The sequence below is a fragment of the Lineus longissimus genome, chromosome 15, assembly GCF_910592395.1.
Source record: "Lineus longissimus chromosome 15, tnLinLong1.2, whole genome shotgun sequence".
In the NCBI taxonomy this organism is placed as follows: Eukaryota; Metazoa; Nemertea; class Pilidiophora; order Heteronemertea; family Lineidae; genus Lineus; species Lineus longissimus.
Window position 1 is genome coordinate 6,053,007 of NC_088322.1, and position 20,287 is coordinate 6,073,293.

A 20,287-nucleotide genomic window follows, 5' to 3' on the forward strand; every position below is an offset into this window, starting at 1 on the left:
GGATATATGATGCACCTTTGCTAGAAGTACCTACCATATTTTTTTCAAAATTTCCCGACTACTATTAAGGGAGATATTGCATATTTTCACTTTTAACCATGAAACGAATCGGACCGAAACTTGGTCTCCAAGGTGTCATTACATAAGGGTACATGTGTACCAAGTTTCAACTCAATAGGTCTAACAGTTACGAAACGTGCCCTGCTAACGGACGACGGACGACGACGACGACGACGACGACGACGACAACGACGACGGACGCCACGGTATGGGATAAGCTCACTTCTGCTAAGAGGTGAGCTAAAAAGCATAATTTTGTGATCTCAAAGCTGCGTAGAAACATTTCAAAACGTTGGAATCTTCTATCACATCACTCAGAGGAACATATCACCTGAATATCAGGGATGGACACGATATATTCTCAACAAAATAGAGGTGGAAGCACGAACCCTGATCCGAAAGAAGGAAAGTGATTTTAAAGTTATGGAACGGTCGAAATTCAAAGCTACAATGAAGCCCAGTAAAAAAACCCCGTTTTCCTCACACATGGAACAGCTCTGTCTTATCTATTGTTTGGTGTTGAAGGACTAGGCTAATGCTTCGGTTGGGAAGGATGATCTTGTAGGAAGATCAGAACTAAAGTAAATCGTGATCAAGGGGGCTAGAAAGGAAGTAATTAGTCACTAACTTGTAGTGCTTGACATGTATGAGCCCTGTAGTTGATCCGCGATCCCTCTAGACCATACAGATGTCTGATACTGTATGTGTAATGCTTTGTCTTCTTTTGCCAGTCACGAGTGCTGTCATCCTTGGCTGGCTGAGAGTATTCTTGTTTCCAGAATTTTAGTGATTCATGGACTGTTAGGCCGATCTCTTTCAGGTAAAGTGTGTAGATTACCTGAAAATAGAAGTTGTTTTTCATCATTGTCAGTCTATGATTTATTCCACATGGACTTGACCACGTTCTTGAATTGAAAGGGATTGATAAGTAGAACATTGGCTTGAAAATGCTTGAAAATCTGTCTATTCTACAAAATTACAAAATGTATTTGCTTACTTTACGTATAGTATTTATTGGCTCATCAGACTTATATGTTTAGAAGAATAGTCCTTTGCACAAACACGTGTGGAGTTCATCAGTGACCTGTCTGGTGAGTATCATATTACTAACATCAAAACAGGAGTAATGGACTATGAATGGTCACATAAAATAATTCCATTGTCAACATGGCAAGATAAATGCACAAAAAATAACATGTATAAAATCTCAAATCAGCAGTCTGTATACCCTGCTAGAGTTTGATTCACAGGATAAACACTGTAGAGTTCATCAGTGACATGTCAGGTGAGTATCATGTAACTAACATCATAACAGCAGAATTCCATTGTCAACATGGCAAGATAAATGCACAAAAATAAGATGCACTAGTATCAAAACTTCACATCAGCAGTATACCCTGGCATTGACTGGTGAAAGGAACAAACAGATGTCAACAATGACTAGACTTTAGACATTTGCTTATCAGCAAATTTGATGGTCCCCACAAAGGAGGTGCTGATGGTTATTTGTAGGAGTAGGTACTTTCCTCATATTTTTTTATCAGTCAATGGATGGTTTTATTCTGTTCTGAAAGGCCCCAATTAAAGGCTTAGTACTTACTAAAATCTTTGGACATGTACTACAGTGTGTGTTCTGTACATTCTGTTTGTCGGATGAACTATTTGCGGACAAATTCGCTTGTTTTTTTCTGAACATAACAAGCTAAATGATCGTTTACGCACAGCAGCCTGACTTTTCGTTTATTTCAAATTGAACTCAGTCAGTATTCCTCATGATTTCTTAAGTTGCAGTGCTGTATGGACCGTGTTCTTGATCATCCAATACCACGCGCTGTCAGTAATGGCAGCCACGTGCAATCCACAACACACAGACGATCTGCGCGGACTCAGAACTCCGGCATCAGGCGACCAATGACATTGACATAATGTACTTTTATGAGGACAGTTGGATGAAATAGCAGCTATTTCACTCAACCCCTTATCGATGAGTTATAAGTATTCCGCTAGGTTAGTATTTTGGTCATTTTCGGAAGAAGAAACTGCACTCACATCTCTCTTGCAAAGCAGTGTCTGCACATGGCTTAGAATGAGCATGCGCTAACTCTGGTGAACGTCCGTCATGTCACCCAAACCAAGTTTGAAGAAGAAGAACGTGTGCAAATACTCGGGTCAGACTAACTAGGTAAGAATCAGTTCGAATACGTGTCGTCACCATAGCCGAGGATCGCTGTTGTGAAAATCGGGGCAAAAAATGCTTCAAAAGCATCGAAATGATCAGAATTTTGAAAATCCTTTTGTGATATTGAATGGATCGAATTTAAGTTGATGGTATTCGGGTGATTTTTGTTTTATTTCGCCGTTTTGCTGGACTACCTCAATATTTATCTGTGGAACAAAACAACAAAAAATTACAGAAGAAACCAGAACCTGAGTGATATCAATATGGTCCAATATAGAGAGACAAAGCGTGATGCCAGTCTCTCTTAAAGCACAGTCAACAGACATGCGGTTTCAGTATGAGGTCTTTCATTGTTGCAACGTGAAAATGTAAGCAATATTGGTTAGGTCCATCCTTTGTTATCACCAAGTAGCTTCTAGAGTGACTCAACCCAATGTGATATCTTTGTGCAAAAACAGACGTCGGCCATGTTATGGGGTCATACCATGTAAAATACAAGAAGGACGTCCTCATGTCGCCGACGGGCCGGATACATGCGGAATTTACTCACCTTGGCGCAATAGAGGTCGATGTGACGTAACATACAATTTTGTGATGTCATACGATGTAAATGGCGGCCTCCATTGACCAGTGCAGGTTTGAGACAAGACCACTAATGAATATTCATATGTTGGAGGGTCGAGGCCTATCAATTAGACGAGTGCATGTTTTTTACTCTCAAGTACATATTTGGAGAGGTATTGAAAAAATATTTGCTGTGGCAAGTCTACAGATATAAAGAAATTATTTGATGAAAAAATTAATTTCGAATTTTGCTAATTGAGTAATAGGGGGCGTGTTTTGAGTTTTTTCTGCCAGTTGGCTGAAAACAGTGGAAATATCAAAGTCTGTCTAATTTGTCGATTAAAAAAAAATTTCCGTGGTCAATCACCAATTTCCATCGCACCAGTTACTCGCAAGACTTACCCGTATATCATATCCGAATTTCAGTTTCACTACTTGACGCATTCTTTGATGCGTCGCGGTCAAACATTGACAATTTAACTGCTAAAAGGCTTAAAAAATCAATTGTGGTCTTGTCTTGTTTTTTGGCTGGAATGCCCAGCCAAAATGTAAATGAGCCAATAGAATTCATTATATCACCTGATATCTGCTCAGAAGTTTCTGGGTCTTTTTAAATGCTCACTGTGACTACAGTAATGAAAAGCAATGTGGCTCTAATCTACTTACTCTTTAAATGTGGTGCTAAATAGCGCTTTGTTGACTTACCCTTGAATGGTGTGCAAGTCTGTGCTTTTCTCTTAAGTTTTGATGAAGCAGTTTCATACACAGTGGGAAATTCTCAGCAAGACGGTCGACATCATCAAAGTTCACCGTGTTTACATTGTATGGAAAGACTGGTCTGGAGATACAGTGGCTCTTCTCAAAGATGATCTAAAAAAGTTCCAATATTTGTTGAAATTGTAGATTCATGAAATCAAATATTATTTATATTGTTCAGTGTTCATATTGTCTGGTGGTTCAGAAAAACAAAAATGCAGTTTTATACACAATGCTGCAGTGCAGCTATTATACATACAAATTTGCTAAAACTCAGTATGCGTAGTATTTGTATTATGGGGTAGACTAGAAATTTAAGTTGATTAATAGAAGTTTAAGATGGAAATCCTATCTAATACTATTATTCACTAACACATACACAATCTCAGATTGGAGAGCCCAAATCTGGTAGAGTTCACAGGCTGAAGGTCACACATAAAACATAGCTTTACCAAGAAAACTGATAACTAACAACATAGGTTACTTAGAGAGAGAAATACAAATGAAACGGCCAGGGGCCATTGTGCTCACCGTATACATCTTTTAGTAGGCAGGATCATGCTTAGTTTAGAGGTGAATATGGTGAACACAATCAGGCATGAAGACTTTTTTAGATGTGTATTGATGTCAAGTAATAAGACAGGGCAGTATATATAAGTTTATGATCCAACCAATAATTGTCTATGACATCAACAAGATCAATATCGTGTGATTGCTAAGAGTCCCTGCAATAAAATTTCATCGAAAAAAAGTCATTAATAAGCGAGATATTGCATGTCCTACTTTTTCAGTTTTGACTCCCTGGTGGCCAAATCAAGAATCAGATCAGGCCAAAATTCGGTGTCAGAGATTATCTGATGTAGGGGGTTACATGTACCAACTTTCAAGTTCATAGCTTCAGCAGTTAAGAAACGTGCCATAGTTACACTCTAATGGCCAATTTACGCCATTTGACCTCTGTGACCTAGAAAAGGAGGTCAAATCCAAAAATTGTAGGACATGTGGTGTATCCTTGCTAGAAGTCCCTGCCATAAAAATTTTATCGAAAACAATTCACTCAAATAAGCAAGATATTGCACTTCTTCCTTTTTCCATTATGGCCCCCTGGTGGCCGAATAAAGAATCAGATCAGGCCAAAATTCGGCATCAAAGGTTATCTGATGTAGGGGGTTATATGCACCAAGTTTCAAGTTCATAGCTTTACTGGTTAAGAAACGTGCCATAGTTTACACTCTAACGGCCAATTTACGCCATATGACCTCTGTGACCTTGAAAAGTAGGTCAAATTGAAAACCCGTAAGACATGTGATGTATTCTTCCTAAGAGTACCTACCATAAAAATTTTATCGAAAACAAGTCACTTATAAGCGAGATATCACACTTTTCAGATATCCACTTTTGGCCCCCTGGTGGCAAAGTTGAGAATCAGATCAAACTGAAATTCAGCACCAGAGGCTATGTGATATAGGGGGTTATATGTACCAAGTTTCAAGTTCATAGCTTTAGTGGTTAAGAAACGTGCCATAGTTTACACTCTAACGGCCAATTTACGCCATATGACCTCTGTGACCTTGAAAAGTAGGTCAAATTGAAAACCCGTAAGATATGTGATGTATTCTTCCTAAGAGTACCTACCATAAAAATTTTATCGAAAACAAGTCACTTATAAGCGAGATATCACACTTTTTAGATATCCATTTTTGGCCCCCTGGTGGCAAAGTGGAGAATCAGATCAAACCAAAATTCAGCACCAGAGGCTATGTGATATAGGGGGTTATATGTACCAAGTTTCAAGTTCATAGCTTTAGTGGTTAAGAAACGTGCCATAGTTTACACTCTAATGGCCAATTTACGCCATATGACCTCTGTGACCTTGAAAACAAGGTCAAATTAAAAACCCGTATAATATAAAATGTATATTTGCTATGAGTACCTACAACAAAAGTTTTATCGAAAACAAGTCACTAATAAGCGAGATATCACACTTTTTAGATATCGACATTTGGCCCCCTGGTGGCCAAACAGAGAATCAGATCGGACCGAAAATCAGTGTCAGAGGTCAGCTGACCTAGGGCATTCTGTGTACAAAGTTTCAAGTTCATAGCCCTAGCAGTTAAGAAACGTGCCACTGTTAGGATACGACGACGACGACGACGACGACGACGACGGACACAGCGCTATCGTATAGACTCCCCTTACGGTGAGCCAAAAATGCAAAACAATTGTAAACAGAAACATGTTTTGGAGTGGCTAATCCAACATCTATAACATGCTAATTGATACTAATTATAAAAACCACTGTTTAAATGTAAATCCTAACCAAGCTGTGTTAAAGCTGAACTGCATGCACAAAACCAGAGCACCCCATGCGGCAATAGTAAGAAATTCAAACGACCGAAAGACCCTTCTGAATACGGCCTGAAACATGATAGACCTCAAATGTTTCGATGTGCTTGATTTCACAAACCAGCAAGCCGTGGGATGATGTGGACCTTCGCAGGGAATTCTGGAAGGAAAAACATTAAAAGGTCCTCTCATCGGAACTCGAACTCGAGACCTCTGGTTTTATTTGCCAACACTCAAGGCCACTGGGCTGCTTGAAATGCCTGCCATTTTTTATGCCTTTATAGAATGTGCAAACATTTGTGTGTAATCTTTGTTCAACATCTTTGAGCAGCTTCCAGGGGGCAACTGCAGAAAGAAAGTCATTTTTTCTTTGCTGTGCGTGATTATGTATGCGGAGTCCACGTTTTCTCTTAGCAATGTTCACCTTTGTCTTGGTATCTTTATCTATTACATGTACTTGAGAAAAATTTCTGGTTCATCTCTCAAAAATAAAGCATAATCGCCATTCATATAAGATATATTTGCTGGCAGCAGTTCACAAGAAAGTCCTCCTAGCTCAGACGGTTAGAGCGTTCGTATTCTGAGCCCGAGTTCCGGGTTCGAATCCCTGGAGAAGATTTTGATTTTTCTCTTCCATAATTCTCCGAGACTGTCTGCATCGTCCTGTGGCTTGCTGGTTTGTGAAATCAAGCGCATCGAAGCATTGGAGGTCTATCATGTTTCAGGCCGTATTCAGAAGGGCCTTTCGGTCGTTTGAATTTCTTACTATTACCGCTTGGGAAGCTCTGGTTTTGTGCATGCAGTTCAGCTTTAAGTCATGTCAGAAGGTAAAAGTAACTGCCAGGAGACCGGGAAAATTTGGACCAACACATCTCTATGCTGAGTGACTCGGATTATGAAGACGAGTTAGTTTTTGCTGCCGATTTCAGCAGTGGGATAGCAATTTTTGCCAAACCCGAAAACAGACCCCCTATACCGTGCCCTTTTTGAACGGGCGACCCAATAAAAACAGGAAAGCCCCCACCGCCTTTCGCATATAGTGGGCGTCTTAGCAGCGAGGATCGCAAATGTACACTTTTCTCATTGTTTTTTACGTCGGAAGTGAAGTACAATGTCAACGCGTCCTTTCTCAAATGGTACAGGATCTTCAAGGTCTATCCTTATATCGATTTCGAGGGTGCCATATAGATTTGCTAACAGGGAAATAGTGAATATTTTGAAACGATTTTCTGATAGTATCACCCTTCAGTGGTTATTGCAAGGAGTAAAGGGGTTAATACGTCGCCAAACTAGCCGATATTGAAGTACATCACTATATCTGTATAAATTGTGATAAGCACCGTGCAATTCCGTTTAAAAGGCGCAGTGGTATTCCCTGAAATAGAAACACGTCTCGATTGTAGCCTAACATGCGCGTAAGAGGTTTTGTCATGGACATCGCTCTTCCACTAGGCATTATAAAAGACACCTTCTCTGTGGAATCGTCGTATTTGAGAAAAAAACGGTGATCCTGTTCAACACCTGCATCAAGTGTTTTTTTAATTAGTTTATTAACAAGCAGTATTAACTTAGCTATTTCGGAATAGTGTCCAACTGGCAGCGTACACGGTTTCCAAGCCATCAGTATATTGCCAGTTTCTGGGTCGGGATCATCGCTGATTGGTTTATAGATATGAAAAACATTATCGGGTGCATTGATATTGCTCAAGGAGTGCGGATATTGGACCTCCGCCAGACCGACCTCCCAGTTTTCAGCCGAGTCAAGATAGATACGCATGTTCAGTTTGATGATGTAATGACCGATTGTATTATCGGGAAAGAACTTCAGCGAACTATTGCACGGTAAAGAGACATAGACATGTTCATTAAAAGTGGTCATTTCTCCTTAATTGGGAAAACGTTTCTTGGCTAATGCAGCCGTATGTTCGGGTAACGTAGGAGTCGGTAGCAAGTATCCTAAACAGCTGCACAGGAGAGAGATCCACACAGTACTCTCACCGTTGGCAATAGCTATATTAATGAGGGCTGTGATAATCACGACGTTAATAATGATAACTTGAGCGAAAAAAAATTATCTCTGGTTTGGGAACGTTATGACCGAAAAGTTTCCAATTCTTTTGTAGGGGCGCGCTTGAATCGCTTACATCCCCGTCATTCTTTTCTGCTCCAGGTGACATTTCCGCGATGTGTTATGTTTAGTAAATAATAATATACCAAACGTGTAGGCACACATAGACGTGATTACAGGCGTTGAACATTCACCTTACTCACCCAACTGTTGAACTTAGAGGGATATCCGTCCCATTTAACAAGGTATTCTTTTGTTCTAGCCCCACCCGTTCTGCAAGTATTCGTTGGATTTTATAGGTTTTTTCAGGTCTAACAATCACCTTCTGCAATTCCTTTTCGTAGAAAGTGCCATGAATGTTTTCACCCTGCGTGTCCTGAGCTGTATACACAGGAGGGCGTGCTTTAATACACCTTTTTATAGTGAAGATTTCTGTTGACCAGTTAGGTAAATAGGATTTTTGAATATCATTTTTGTCTTACCGATTCTAACGTGGTCGCCAACATTAAATATATATTTGACATCGTTCAAATACATGTCATCTTTTGAATAGAGCGTGTGCCATACATCCGACGCATTAGCCTCTGTCACCTCGCTGGGTTTTTTCTTTATGTTTCTATGCCACGTATTGCTGTATGAATCCACAGGTTTTTGAAGAACAGGCATGTATGAAACTGTATTCGCCTCAGTCAGGTATCGAAACATGCGTGGATTCATTTTTCTTTTTGCCATGTTTTCGTCGTGAAGAGGATGTATCGAATATTGGAGAACTCTGGGTGTGAAATGTCAGTGGAGAGTTCCAAGAAGCTAATGGATTTCTCCGATCGGGCGTCGGTGTTTTATTAGCGATTGCTTTCGGACTGTCACTGAGGCCGAGTCTTTTTTTCCACTCTCTGTTGGTTACCATGTTACCTGATATCACACCCTTCCCATTTAAAAAGGACAGGACAGAATCAACGCCGGCCGGTGTGAACGTCTGTCGCGCATTGAAGAAGCATTACGACAGTCTTCATATCACTCCCTTTGACGACATCGCCGTTTATTGAAATCTCACCTCTTTCATTCCAGTTAAAATTTGGATCGTCCGTCAGTGCTTTGAAGGGGAGCTATGGGAATGATTCCCCATTCGCCCAACAGTTACAACCTTAACATCTACGTAAACTGCGTATTCTTAACAAAAACTGTGGCTCTTGGTTTTATAAATAAACAAACATTAATGAGTGAAATGGATGTTTTTAATTGCTTATTTTTTAATCAAGTTTGCCGCCATCTTGGTGGATTTTAATCTGGTCTCTCCTCAAAACGGAGAGCTAATGACGTCATGGATGCAGCCATTGTGACAATCAGCTGTTCGAACAATGGCGAATGCTTGGAATGACAGATGACAGTTCTTCGATTTCTTCAGGTTCTTCGTCGACGTCCGGCGATGAATCATTTGATTACAAACGTGCATCAGCAGAAGTACGAGCAGGTCTAGTTCCCTATGCGTTTGAGCCAAGGTACCAGGGCAGAAAAAGGTCTGGAAACTTAGTGGAAACAAGTAGTACTCACCTTGATGAAAAACCCCCACTGCATCCATGACGTCATTCGCCCGGGAGATTTGAACAAACATGGCTACCCCCGCAAACTGCTTATTAAATGCAATTTTCTGCACTATCTAGGAATATTCATCATATCCTTGGTGTAGAGTATTTGTTTGTCATGTAACTTGGTATGTATTTGTTTAAAAAAATATTTGATTTTGCTGCATCAATTTATTCCAATAGCTTCCCTTTAACCAACTTTTTCGCTTTTGCTTTCGAGTATCCGGGTACTTGCTGCAATTTTTATGGTGCACTTTTCATCAAAAGTATAAATTTACAAGTTATCATTTCTCATAATGTTTAAGGTGAATATTTGACATATCGAACATGTCAAAACACAAAACTACTTAGCTAATTTTGAAAACAATGGTTACTGAGGGTTTAACTCTTTCACTATAAGGTCATTGTTTTATTAATCAAGTATGTTCAAACAAGTTGGAGACACTTGATTGGCAAGTGTAATTAGTATAAGTCTTTCAATCAGAAACATGTTTGATTTGTCAAAGTTTGTATTATGTCTCCTTGGTGATTTTGTGTTGTTATAGTTTTCATGGTAAATCAAAGATTGTATATGGTCATTCAGATCTTGGACTCCAGCCTGGGAACACACATATTTGGACTTCCAATCTGTATTTGTAGTTGTAACTGTCAATGTATTTGCTTTCATGAAAGTTTATTGAATTAGAAGATGTGAACAGAACCTACAGGACTCTAATTTATTTCTACCGCTAGTCTCCTTCTCCCCCATAATATTTGGTGGAGAACCCAAAGGATCCAAGAGAAACAAGAGGAAGACGCCAAGCGAGTGACTCATCTCATCATGACGATATCGACGCTACCTCAAAGTATCACAACAGTGATAGCAACTCTTGGATTGACCAGCACCCCTAACGAATGGGATATTTCAGCAACTGCAGAAGGCACGTCGCTAACTCTCTTCTGGAATGCAGATGGAGCTGTAAAACGAACTGCTGTACCTCTACGGATGAAAGGTTTAAAATCGCCTTCAACACTTCGGCGTGATAAACACCGTATGGAGCTGTATTTACAGACAATCAAAGGACAAAACGTGAGTGACAATTCAATTAGCATGCCTTCAGTGTCTGCGCTAGGCCCACAGAGGGTGGTTTCAGCAATTGCCAAGCCAGATTCTGCAGAGACACTAGTCAACAATGAAATGAACTCCTCCCAAAAGGAAGATCGGCAGTTAATTCAAAGTAGAAGTGTGTCGTCACAAACCGATGTAGAACTGGTCCCTACAGTTGTGTCGGTTAGTGTTCAGTGCAAACCGGACTCAAAATCATATGCAACTCAGTTTGCTCCAGAGACAATGTCTACCACAGTGCAATGCAGCCAAGAAAAAGTCTCCAAGGCGGTACAGTACGTATCCAGCAACCCATCTGTTTCTGTGCAGGTCGCCTCCGAGCATCGCTCAACTTCTGTCCAATGTGAAATGACCAGTCTGTCTGACAATAATGCAGTGAAAAAAAAAACGGAAGTAGTACCAATCCAGAATGTGCACAACGATGAACTATGGACCAACTCATTGAACAATGCCACCCATTTCGTTTCATCCAGGAATAGTGTTTCAAATACAGTGCCTGCATGTTTACCAAATAACCCAGGAATAAGGAATAACAACCAAGAAAATCCGATGAATGTGCGTCCATCATTTCCCATGTACAGGATACCGAAAATGGGTTTTGCTGGGTGCACCCAGAACATTCCCGTTCCCATCCAGACACAAAATGGATACGAGCCAAGGACAATTTTCCTGCCAAATCACAAACGAATCGAGGATTGCATCATGAGCTACACATTGAACACAGACCTTTGTTTCCAGTTTGATCCTATTCTTGATGATCAGGATGTTTTTGTATATTTTGATCACCCAAGACTACAACGAACATTCACATTAGGACACAACGTTCAACTCTGTCAATTGCCAAGCACTGGACCTCAATTGGTTGGGAATGATGGTCGTCGGTGTAATCAAGTTAGCATCACCATGGACTTCAGTAAGGCAAATGCAATGTTAAATTTAAGATACTAAACAAAAACAAAAAGAGTAGGGTTTCAGATTTGTGGACAACTGGAATTTGCAGGAGCAAATCTCTTAAAACAACAGGAGTATTTTATGGGGTAAATTTTGTTATCACATGACACTGAATATAAACTGAATTTTAGAACAATGAAATGATTTGAACTGCGTTTGACATTTATACTGGACTTCTGGCCACATTCTGAAGATGCAACTATTTCCATCTGCCTCAAAAAAGATGTTATGAATCATAAAATTGACTTTCATTTTGATGAGTTTATGTGCACAATATAGCTATTTTGACTATAGAATAGTGTGAAGAATTATGTTCACTTAGTGAATTTCATGTTACTTCATTTTGCAATTTCATGTATACTTTTATATGGTTTCGTCTTTAGTGACTTCATTTTGTAATTTCATCTATACTGCTATTTAATCTTGTCTTTTGTAGACAGCGTATAATTCGCAGCAGCGAATTTGATTTTTAAAACAACAGGAGTCTTTTATGGTGCACTTTTCATCAAAAGTATAAATTTACAAGTTATCATTTCTCATAATGTTTAAGGTGAATATTTGACATATCGAACATGTCAAAACACAAAACTAGTTAGCTAATTTTGAAAACAATGGTTACTGAGGGTTTAACTCTTTCACTATAAGGTCATTGTTTTATTAATCAAGTATGTTCAAACAAGTTGGAGACGCTTGATTGGCAAGTGTAATTAGTATAAGTCTTTCAATCAGAAACATGTTTGATTTGTCAAAGTTTGTATTATGTCTCCTTGGTGATTTTGTATTGTTATAGTTTTCATGGTAAATCAAAGATTGTATATGGTCATTCAGGTCTTGGACTCCAGCCTGGGAACACACATATTTGGACTTCCAATCTGTATTTGTAGTTGTAACTGTCAATGTATTTGCTTTCATGAAAGTTTATTGAATTAGAAGAAGTGAACAGAACCTACAGGACTCTAATTTATTTCTACCGCTAGTCTCCTTCTCCCCCATAATACAATATCACATTAGTCGAAAGAGCTGCCTGTTGTACAGGGGTTGTGACATCCGTTTGACTCACTGCCACTGTATCAACGGGTTGTGCCTTTGTCGTTGTTGTTACAGGGTGTGTACTAGCAACTGGAGCCGGTTGCGTTTGTTGTTGTTGTTGAACTTTCGGTGTATGGGCGTTTAAATCTACAAACGACAAATGTATCGTTCCCAAATATTTGCGCAGCAATTGTGAGTATGCTATTGCCTTATCGTAATCACTCATAGAGGTGAAGGACAGTAAGTCGTGCATTTCTTGATCAACACCCATCGCACTCTGTGCCTGCGGCTTAGTGTCCTCCTTGTGGCGTTGTTGATACAGATATTTTTCAACCATTTCCTGTGGTATAAGCGACATTTTTTGCATCTGACTCATATCCGTTGAATATTTTTATAACGACTGCTATAGCAAGTAATTAAATGCCAAAAATACTTCCGATGGCTTTTATCACAGGACCTAGCAATGCTCCTAAAAAACCATCCTTTTGAATGATCCGTTTACGCTCTCTTAATAACGTCTTCTTGCAAGCTTATTTACGAAGAGAGTGCCTGTGTTTCTCAGACATTTGAACTGATTTCGATTGAGGGGTACGTTCCCTTTTAAACAGTTGCTCGCTGACTCTCCCACGGCATTGAGGAGGCCTTTATCGGCTGTCTGAAGAATTTTACATCTCTTCTTAGCCTGGGCTAACTTCAAAGCCTTCAGTTGATGCACATAATGTGTATGTGATATTTTGCAATATTGAATTGATGCTGGGTCACCTGCCAACACGTACTGAATGTTACTTGCTTGGATTGTCATTTTGTTAAGTATACAATTTGATTCTCGCCAGGAAAGATATTGGTCCTTAAGCGTAAATCGTCGGAAGTTGATGCCTTGAAATCTAAGAATAGATATCTAAAAGGCTGGCGCGTGGCATCATTGAAAGCTCCGCACACGGCCTTTGTATTTCCAGGAGAGATTTGCTTTGCCAAATGCATAATCTGGACACGTCTCTCGGATTTTTGAATTGCACAAGATACATGTAATTCGAATTTAAACTTATAGTGCGTTGCTCTTTTCCTTTGTGAAATAATTTTTTAACAATATAAACCACACTCATATTTTGATGGTTACACCCTCTGGTGAATATTTTAGTGACTTTTTCGTCAGTTTCACACATCAAATCATCGATAACGAGCAACGTTCGCCTGTCAGCAGAATGATTTTGAGAAAAATTCAGCCCAGAGACAAACTCTACATTTGGAAATGCTGTAAATGACTCCTGCCATTCATCACCATAGCCCCAAACGATCCTTTCAGGCGGTGGCTCAATCGTAGACACAGCATTGGCTATCAATCTCTGCACAAAGACAGACTTTCCAAACATAGTCGGTCCAGCCACCAGACATGTGAATGGATGTTTCAAGACATGATCGCTGCTTGAAATATGCATGCTGAGATGTGTGAACTATAACGAGCGAATCAACAACAAAAATAAGTCTTTATAGATTATTTTATTGATAAAAGACGTGCACAATATATATTTCTTTCACGGGATATCATTAAGTGCAGAAATTAGCAGACTATATACATATTATATTTACATTCAGGTTGAGAACACGTTGTCTGGAAAAGGTAATTGTAATGTGTTGATGAAGTGTACAATAAAAATTGATATTGACTGTGACTGGAACAGTGGAATAATGGCAATTATGACGTCAATGACATTGATAATAACCCATTCTATGGCCTATCAAGGTATTACCACAGATGACTGTTTACAGATTGTAACTGTGATTACAAGTTAACAGCAGGCTTAATAGAAAAAGAAATGTCACTGTCATTGATTATGTGGACATATACACTGACGGTGACGATGATGATGATGATGATGAAGTTGATGATGGTGATAACTAGAAAATTACACAATATTTACAAATGTTACGGAATGACATAAACACAAACAATCGCTACATACTCGTGTTCACAAACTCACAAACAAAACATAAAATGGGTTTCATTGTGACATGAAAAAAATAAGAATGCACTTAACAGATCAATAATATGATATAATAAAACGATAATTTATGGCGCCGCTCATGTATATATCGCGGCGCCTCACAGAGATAAAAATAAATAGGCCTAGATACATTACTTAAAAACATTACGTAAAAGGTATTAATACATATTATAAAATGATTTAAAAAGGTGGTCTTCAGACTCTTCCTGAAAGCTGGCAGCGAGCTGGCAAATTTTATTGCCAGAGGGAGATCGTTCCAGAGCCTTGGGGCTGCAACTGAGAAGGAACGATCTCCAATGGTACGCCTAGTGCGTGGTACTGCCAGCTTCAGGGAGTCTGAAGACCGTAGTGATCTGGTTGGAGTATAATTATAAAATTCAAGTTTTAGATAAAATGGTGACATGTTGCGCAAACACTTGAAGACAAGGACGAGTAGCTTAAAATCAATCCGTAGCTTTACGGGCAGCCAATGTAGTTTAAACAGGACTGGAGTAATATGTTCAAGAGAGCGACTGAGTGTTATCAGTCTAGCAAAACGATTTTGAAATCTCTGGAGACGTGCAATTTGTGCAGCAGAAGCACCAGCCAGAAGTGAGTTGCAGTAATCTAAACGCGACGTCACGAGGGAGTGGACAATGATGATATTATTATTATATCATTATTAACATAGTAAATAGCTGAAGGACAAGGTGTAGAAATCGTCACTCAGGTAACATTTATCATATACAAGTTTATACTTTTTCATTTCGCGAACAGTAGCAATTTCGCGAACAGTAGCAGAAGCAAAAAAGCCTGTGAGCACATTGAGTTGGTGTATTAGGAAAGTAAAATGTTTTTCAGACCACCCCAGGCAGCTGGTATCTGGGTTTAGTTGACATCGTGAAAGAGTTATTGGTCTGTAATGCCCGCTGTACACTTTATCTTTTTCTATTACTAAAATTATGTTTATAAAAATCTACGTAAGAAAAAGATACAGTCCTCGATGTACACCACGAAGAAAAATTTATTTTTTTTCGAATATGGCACTGGTCCAATCAGAATACGCAATAATAGAACAATAGTTAAAGAATGGTATGATGGTTCTCCTCGCAATTGACGGAAACCGATTTCAAGCACGCTGCCCTGGTGGCCATACTGACAATCGGAACAAGCCAGTTTTCGAAAGGAACCTTCTTCCAGTCACTCCCAACGCAAATACCAAAAATAAATTCTATCGGACGAACAGTTCTCCTCCAAATTGACGGAAACTGATTTCAAGCACACCGCCCTGGTGGCCATATTGACAATCGAAACGAGCCCGTTTTCGAAAGGAACCTTCCTTTAGTAAAGGCCAACGCACAAAAAAAGTTTCGTGGTTATCGCTAAAAGGGTTCTCCTTAAAATGAGCGGAAACGAAAAGTTTACAGATGCCCGACGCCTAACGGCTGACGGACATCAGTAAAACATGCTTATGAGTGCTGTTTGGGTTTCAATAGTACCTGCAGTTTAGAGTAGCATCTACTGTTGCTGGAGGAAAAAATTTGCTTAGTTTGGGCACCAATGTCAAGCTTAGTGTAGCAAAGATACATTTGGTTCAATGACAAAGTATTGAATGCCTCCGCAATGCTTTAAGCATTGGCGGGGGCACAACAAAACGAATTCTTCATTCACTAACAGCGAATCGGTGACTTCGATGCTATCATCGGTCAGTTTGTCAACATAAACCTCTGGACTATCTGTGTATAAAGTCTTCACAAAGTTATTTTGCATTCTAAACCTACCCCAAAGTGAGCAAATACCTGCCTTGAAGGCACAGTGCATGCCTGCGTTATATTTGATGTTGTACTTGTCTAAAGTCATGCCCTCATTTTTCTCATAATCAGCGATATATTCGTTTTTGTCCTCCTCTGTTTCACACCAATCGGGCCACCCACTAGCTTCCTACTTCTGTTTCAGAAAAGAGTTTATAAAACCTGTAAATAAACCACCCTCTTTCGTCACCGCCACCGGATCATATTTGCTCGTTTCTTCAAAATCCCAAATTTCGTAGGTTTGCAATAAACTGTAACCCTTTTTTTATGGTGCAAATCTTTGACGATTTGGCAGATATTTATTTTGTTCATTGTTCTATATTTCTAAACACAATCATTCTCCAATTTTACTTTTACCTTCTGATATGACTTAACACAGCTTGGTCAGGATTTACATTTAAACAATGGTTTTATGATTAGCATGTTAGCATGTTATAGATGTTATAGATGTAGGATTAGCCACTCCAAAACATGTTACTGTTTACAATTGTTTTGCATTGTTTGTATTTCTGTCTCAAGGTAATTTATGTTGTTAGTTACAAGTTTTCTTGGTGAATCTAATGTTATTGTGAAGTAATTCAGGTTTGGAGACTCCAGACTGGGTACACACATATTTGGACTTCCAATCTGTATTTGTAATTGTAACTGTCAATGTATTTGCTTTCATGAAAGTTCATTGAATTAGAAGAAGTGAACAGAACCTACAGGACTCCAACTTATTTCTACCGCTAGTCTCTTTTCCCCCCATAATACTTTTCGACTGCTTTTCTGACTTCGAATATGACCCATGTGCCTAGCAACGCGCGTTCATCGTCTGAATGCTCACATGTTTTAGACGACGTCTCTGCACACTTCGCGCAAAGAGGAAACTTTAACTTACAGCCCATTCTCTGAGGTAGAACAGAAAAATACAAGCGTTTTGGAGGTAAAATTTTGCATTTGATTAAACCTTCACACTAAGAGGATCTTCAATCTTTTGAAGATTTTCACCTCGGTAGAAAACAGGAAGACCAAGTGGATAATGACTAAATTTACTGACATACGGATACAGGGATGTAAAGTCTACGTACTTGATATTTTTGGTTTCAGTGCATTTATGATACAGTTTCACGGCGTTCGTTCTCCCCCCCCCCCCCCGAAAAACGCTTCTCAGGGGTTAAGAGGATCACTGATCTTTAAATCTTCTGCAAATGCCGCTAGTTCAGGGTCTGCCTTAACCTCCGCTTTGAATTCGCACTCACGTTTGGTAATGACTGTATAACCACAGTCTATTAGAAAATTAAGGCGAAAAATAGTGCGTTCTTGGTGTAGCTGCCGCTGTTTTTTTGTTCGGTTGTTTTTCCCCCCGTTTGCTTTTCGTGACCGGTGAGCAGTGCAGTACCATCTTCTTTCTAGGAAAAGAAGTCGCCAAGACTTTCGTGCTTAAGACTTGAAGAAGTGATCTTCTTCCGTTCAAACGCTTATTTTTCGTATTTCACGCAGTTATAGAGGTCAGCCATGAGGTAAATCTTTTGTCAATGTTTGTAGCACTTGTAGATAATGTTTGTTTGTAGCGATAGTCATTTCTTTACTTTTCATGTATTAGATGTTTGTTGAGGCTCGGCCTCCTAGGTGCCCACCAGGCGTGCGGCCATTCTAGTGTCAGCAGCTTAGTGCAGAGGGCAGCACCGATTGCCTCGTGTTGTTTCCTTCTGCTGTGCTCTTTGTGTATCGGGTATTTTAGCAATAATTTGGTAACCTTTCCCGGTTATCATAGTTGTGGCTAAGGTCCACCTTAGATTATTGTCATAGGGCATTTTTTATGGTGCAAATCTCTGATGATTTGTCAAACTATCTATTTTGTATCCATGTCTCAATCATTCTCATTCTACCAGACTACATTTAGAGAAAGGCATGATTTAGCACAGCCTAATTAGGACTTATACAACAAAGGATTAAAATAGTATTAATTAGCAGGTTTATGATTATGGATTAACCACTCTAAAACATGTTACTGTTTGCCATTGTTTGTATTTCTGTCTCTATGTTTCTTGGTGAATCAAATATTATTGTGTAGCATTCAGGTTTTGGACTCCAGACTGGGAACACACATAATTGGTTTTCCCAGATTGTGATTGTGAGGGTACTTGGATATATAGTGTTATAAATTACAAGAAGTGAACAGAACTCTGCATTCAACCTATTTCTACTGCTAGTCCCTCCCATTCTCTTCCCCCCATAATATTTGGTGGAGAACCCAAAGGATCCCGAACATTTCATCATGACAATATCAGCAGTCCCGCCATCCCTTTCTTCAGTGTTAGCAAATCTTGGATTAACAAATTCACCAAACGGGTGGAATCTCGCTTCAACTGAGAATGGACTTTCATTAACTCTCAACTGGAACGAGGATGGAGCAGTCACAAGTTATGCTTCCCCAATGAGAATAAAAGGTATAAAGTCACCATCCACACTTCGCCGAGATCATCGCCGTATGCAAGCCTACTTGCAGAAAGTCAAGAGCCAAGCTGTAAGTGACACTGTGGCCAACTCTCTTCCTGTGATGTCTACTGATCACGTTCCCAAGGCCGCCATTTCAAAGGAGCAGTCAACAGAGATTACGGTCATTACGCATGGACCCCAAGCAGAAACCATCTCAGTTGGTGTAGCATGTGTACCAGAAACGTCATCAACGAGCATACAGTGTGATCCAGAAACCGTATCTTGTGCTGTCCAATGCATCTCGGATTTTACTTCAGTTGGAACACAGTGCAATATGGACACCACTTCAACATCGAGTCAGTGTGACCAGCTCAAATCATCTGATGCCGAATCACAGACAGGAGCTGCTGAAGAGGATGTACCTGTGTCGTCAAAGCCAGCTAAGTGGCAGAAATCTGTCTGCACGGACAAAGTGGTGCAAATGACACAGCAAGTGTTAGCAAGGCGCAAATGTGACAATGGAGAAGAACAATTTTGGGTCACCTGGAAGAATCATCCACTGAAGGACGCATCGTGGGTAAATGCCAATGACCTAGACAGCATAGCTAAGGAATATATTCGAGTTCATGGAGACGACATTCTCGACCCTGACACTTTAGCACACATAGCTGCAACTAAAGTGCGGATTGAAGGCAAAGTTGTCCAGGCTGACATAGCTGTTTGCCCCGAATCACCGAAGTTGTCAACAGTGAAGCCTATTCCAAAATTTCCTCTGTATTTTTATATCTTTACAGTTTTACGGTCTCAACAGCTCTTACCTAATGAGCGAATAAAGATAGATCTGTATACAAAACTCGAGTCCTTTCGATGAATTCGTACGAGAATCTACACTAGGAGCTCGCCCATAGTCGAACCTGTACGCCTGTTCATGGTATCTTTATTAGGAAAACATTCCGAACACCCGTGATAATAGCACCCATCAAAAGAATATACAACGTTATTTTGTGCGTCCCAACCGTCTACTTTGTAATTCGCAATCGACTTTTCACCACTATTCTGAGCGTGTTGAATAAAGAGATTCGGCGTTTTCGCATGACCCACTCCAGCCACTTAATACCGACAGCCGACTGCTGGTCGAATGTATAACCATAGGGTGGCAGTCCTGCAATCGTTTTAGGTTCCATGTAGTTCTGACAATACACTTGACTACACACAGATGCCATGGCAAAGCTTTTTTCAAAGGGGTTCACCTTCAGAATACTATTAAATTACCGAGCAAAAAGGACAGAGCAACGACGAAGAATTGTGAAGTCACTTTTGCAATAGGCAAGAAGTTTAGCAATTTGTTTTTCATACCAGGACATAAATTCCTGTCTTCCTTCAGAAGACATACTATCAAGGTCGAAATACTCCATGGGAGGTATCTAACCGA

At 39.7% G+C, this 20,287-nt stretch overlaps 1 protein-coding gene across 1 annotated transcript in view; it reads right to left on the reverse strand.

Moving 5' to 3' along the window:
* Positions 1–20,287, reverse strand: part of LOC135499507 (uncharacterized) — a 46,583-nt gene that overhangs the window by 7,497 nt on the left and 18,799 nt on the right. The window contains exons 4-5 of the mRNA XM_064790297.1: positions 3,509–3,673; positions 689–898 (exon numbers count right to left, since the gene is read on the reverse strand). Coding sequence (XP_064646367.1) covers positions 689–898; positions 3,509–3,673 — 375 coding nt within the window. The remainder of the gene's footprint in view (positions 1–688; positions 899–3,508; positions 3,674–20,287) is intronic.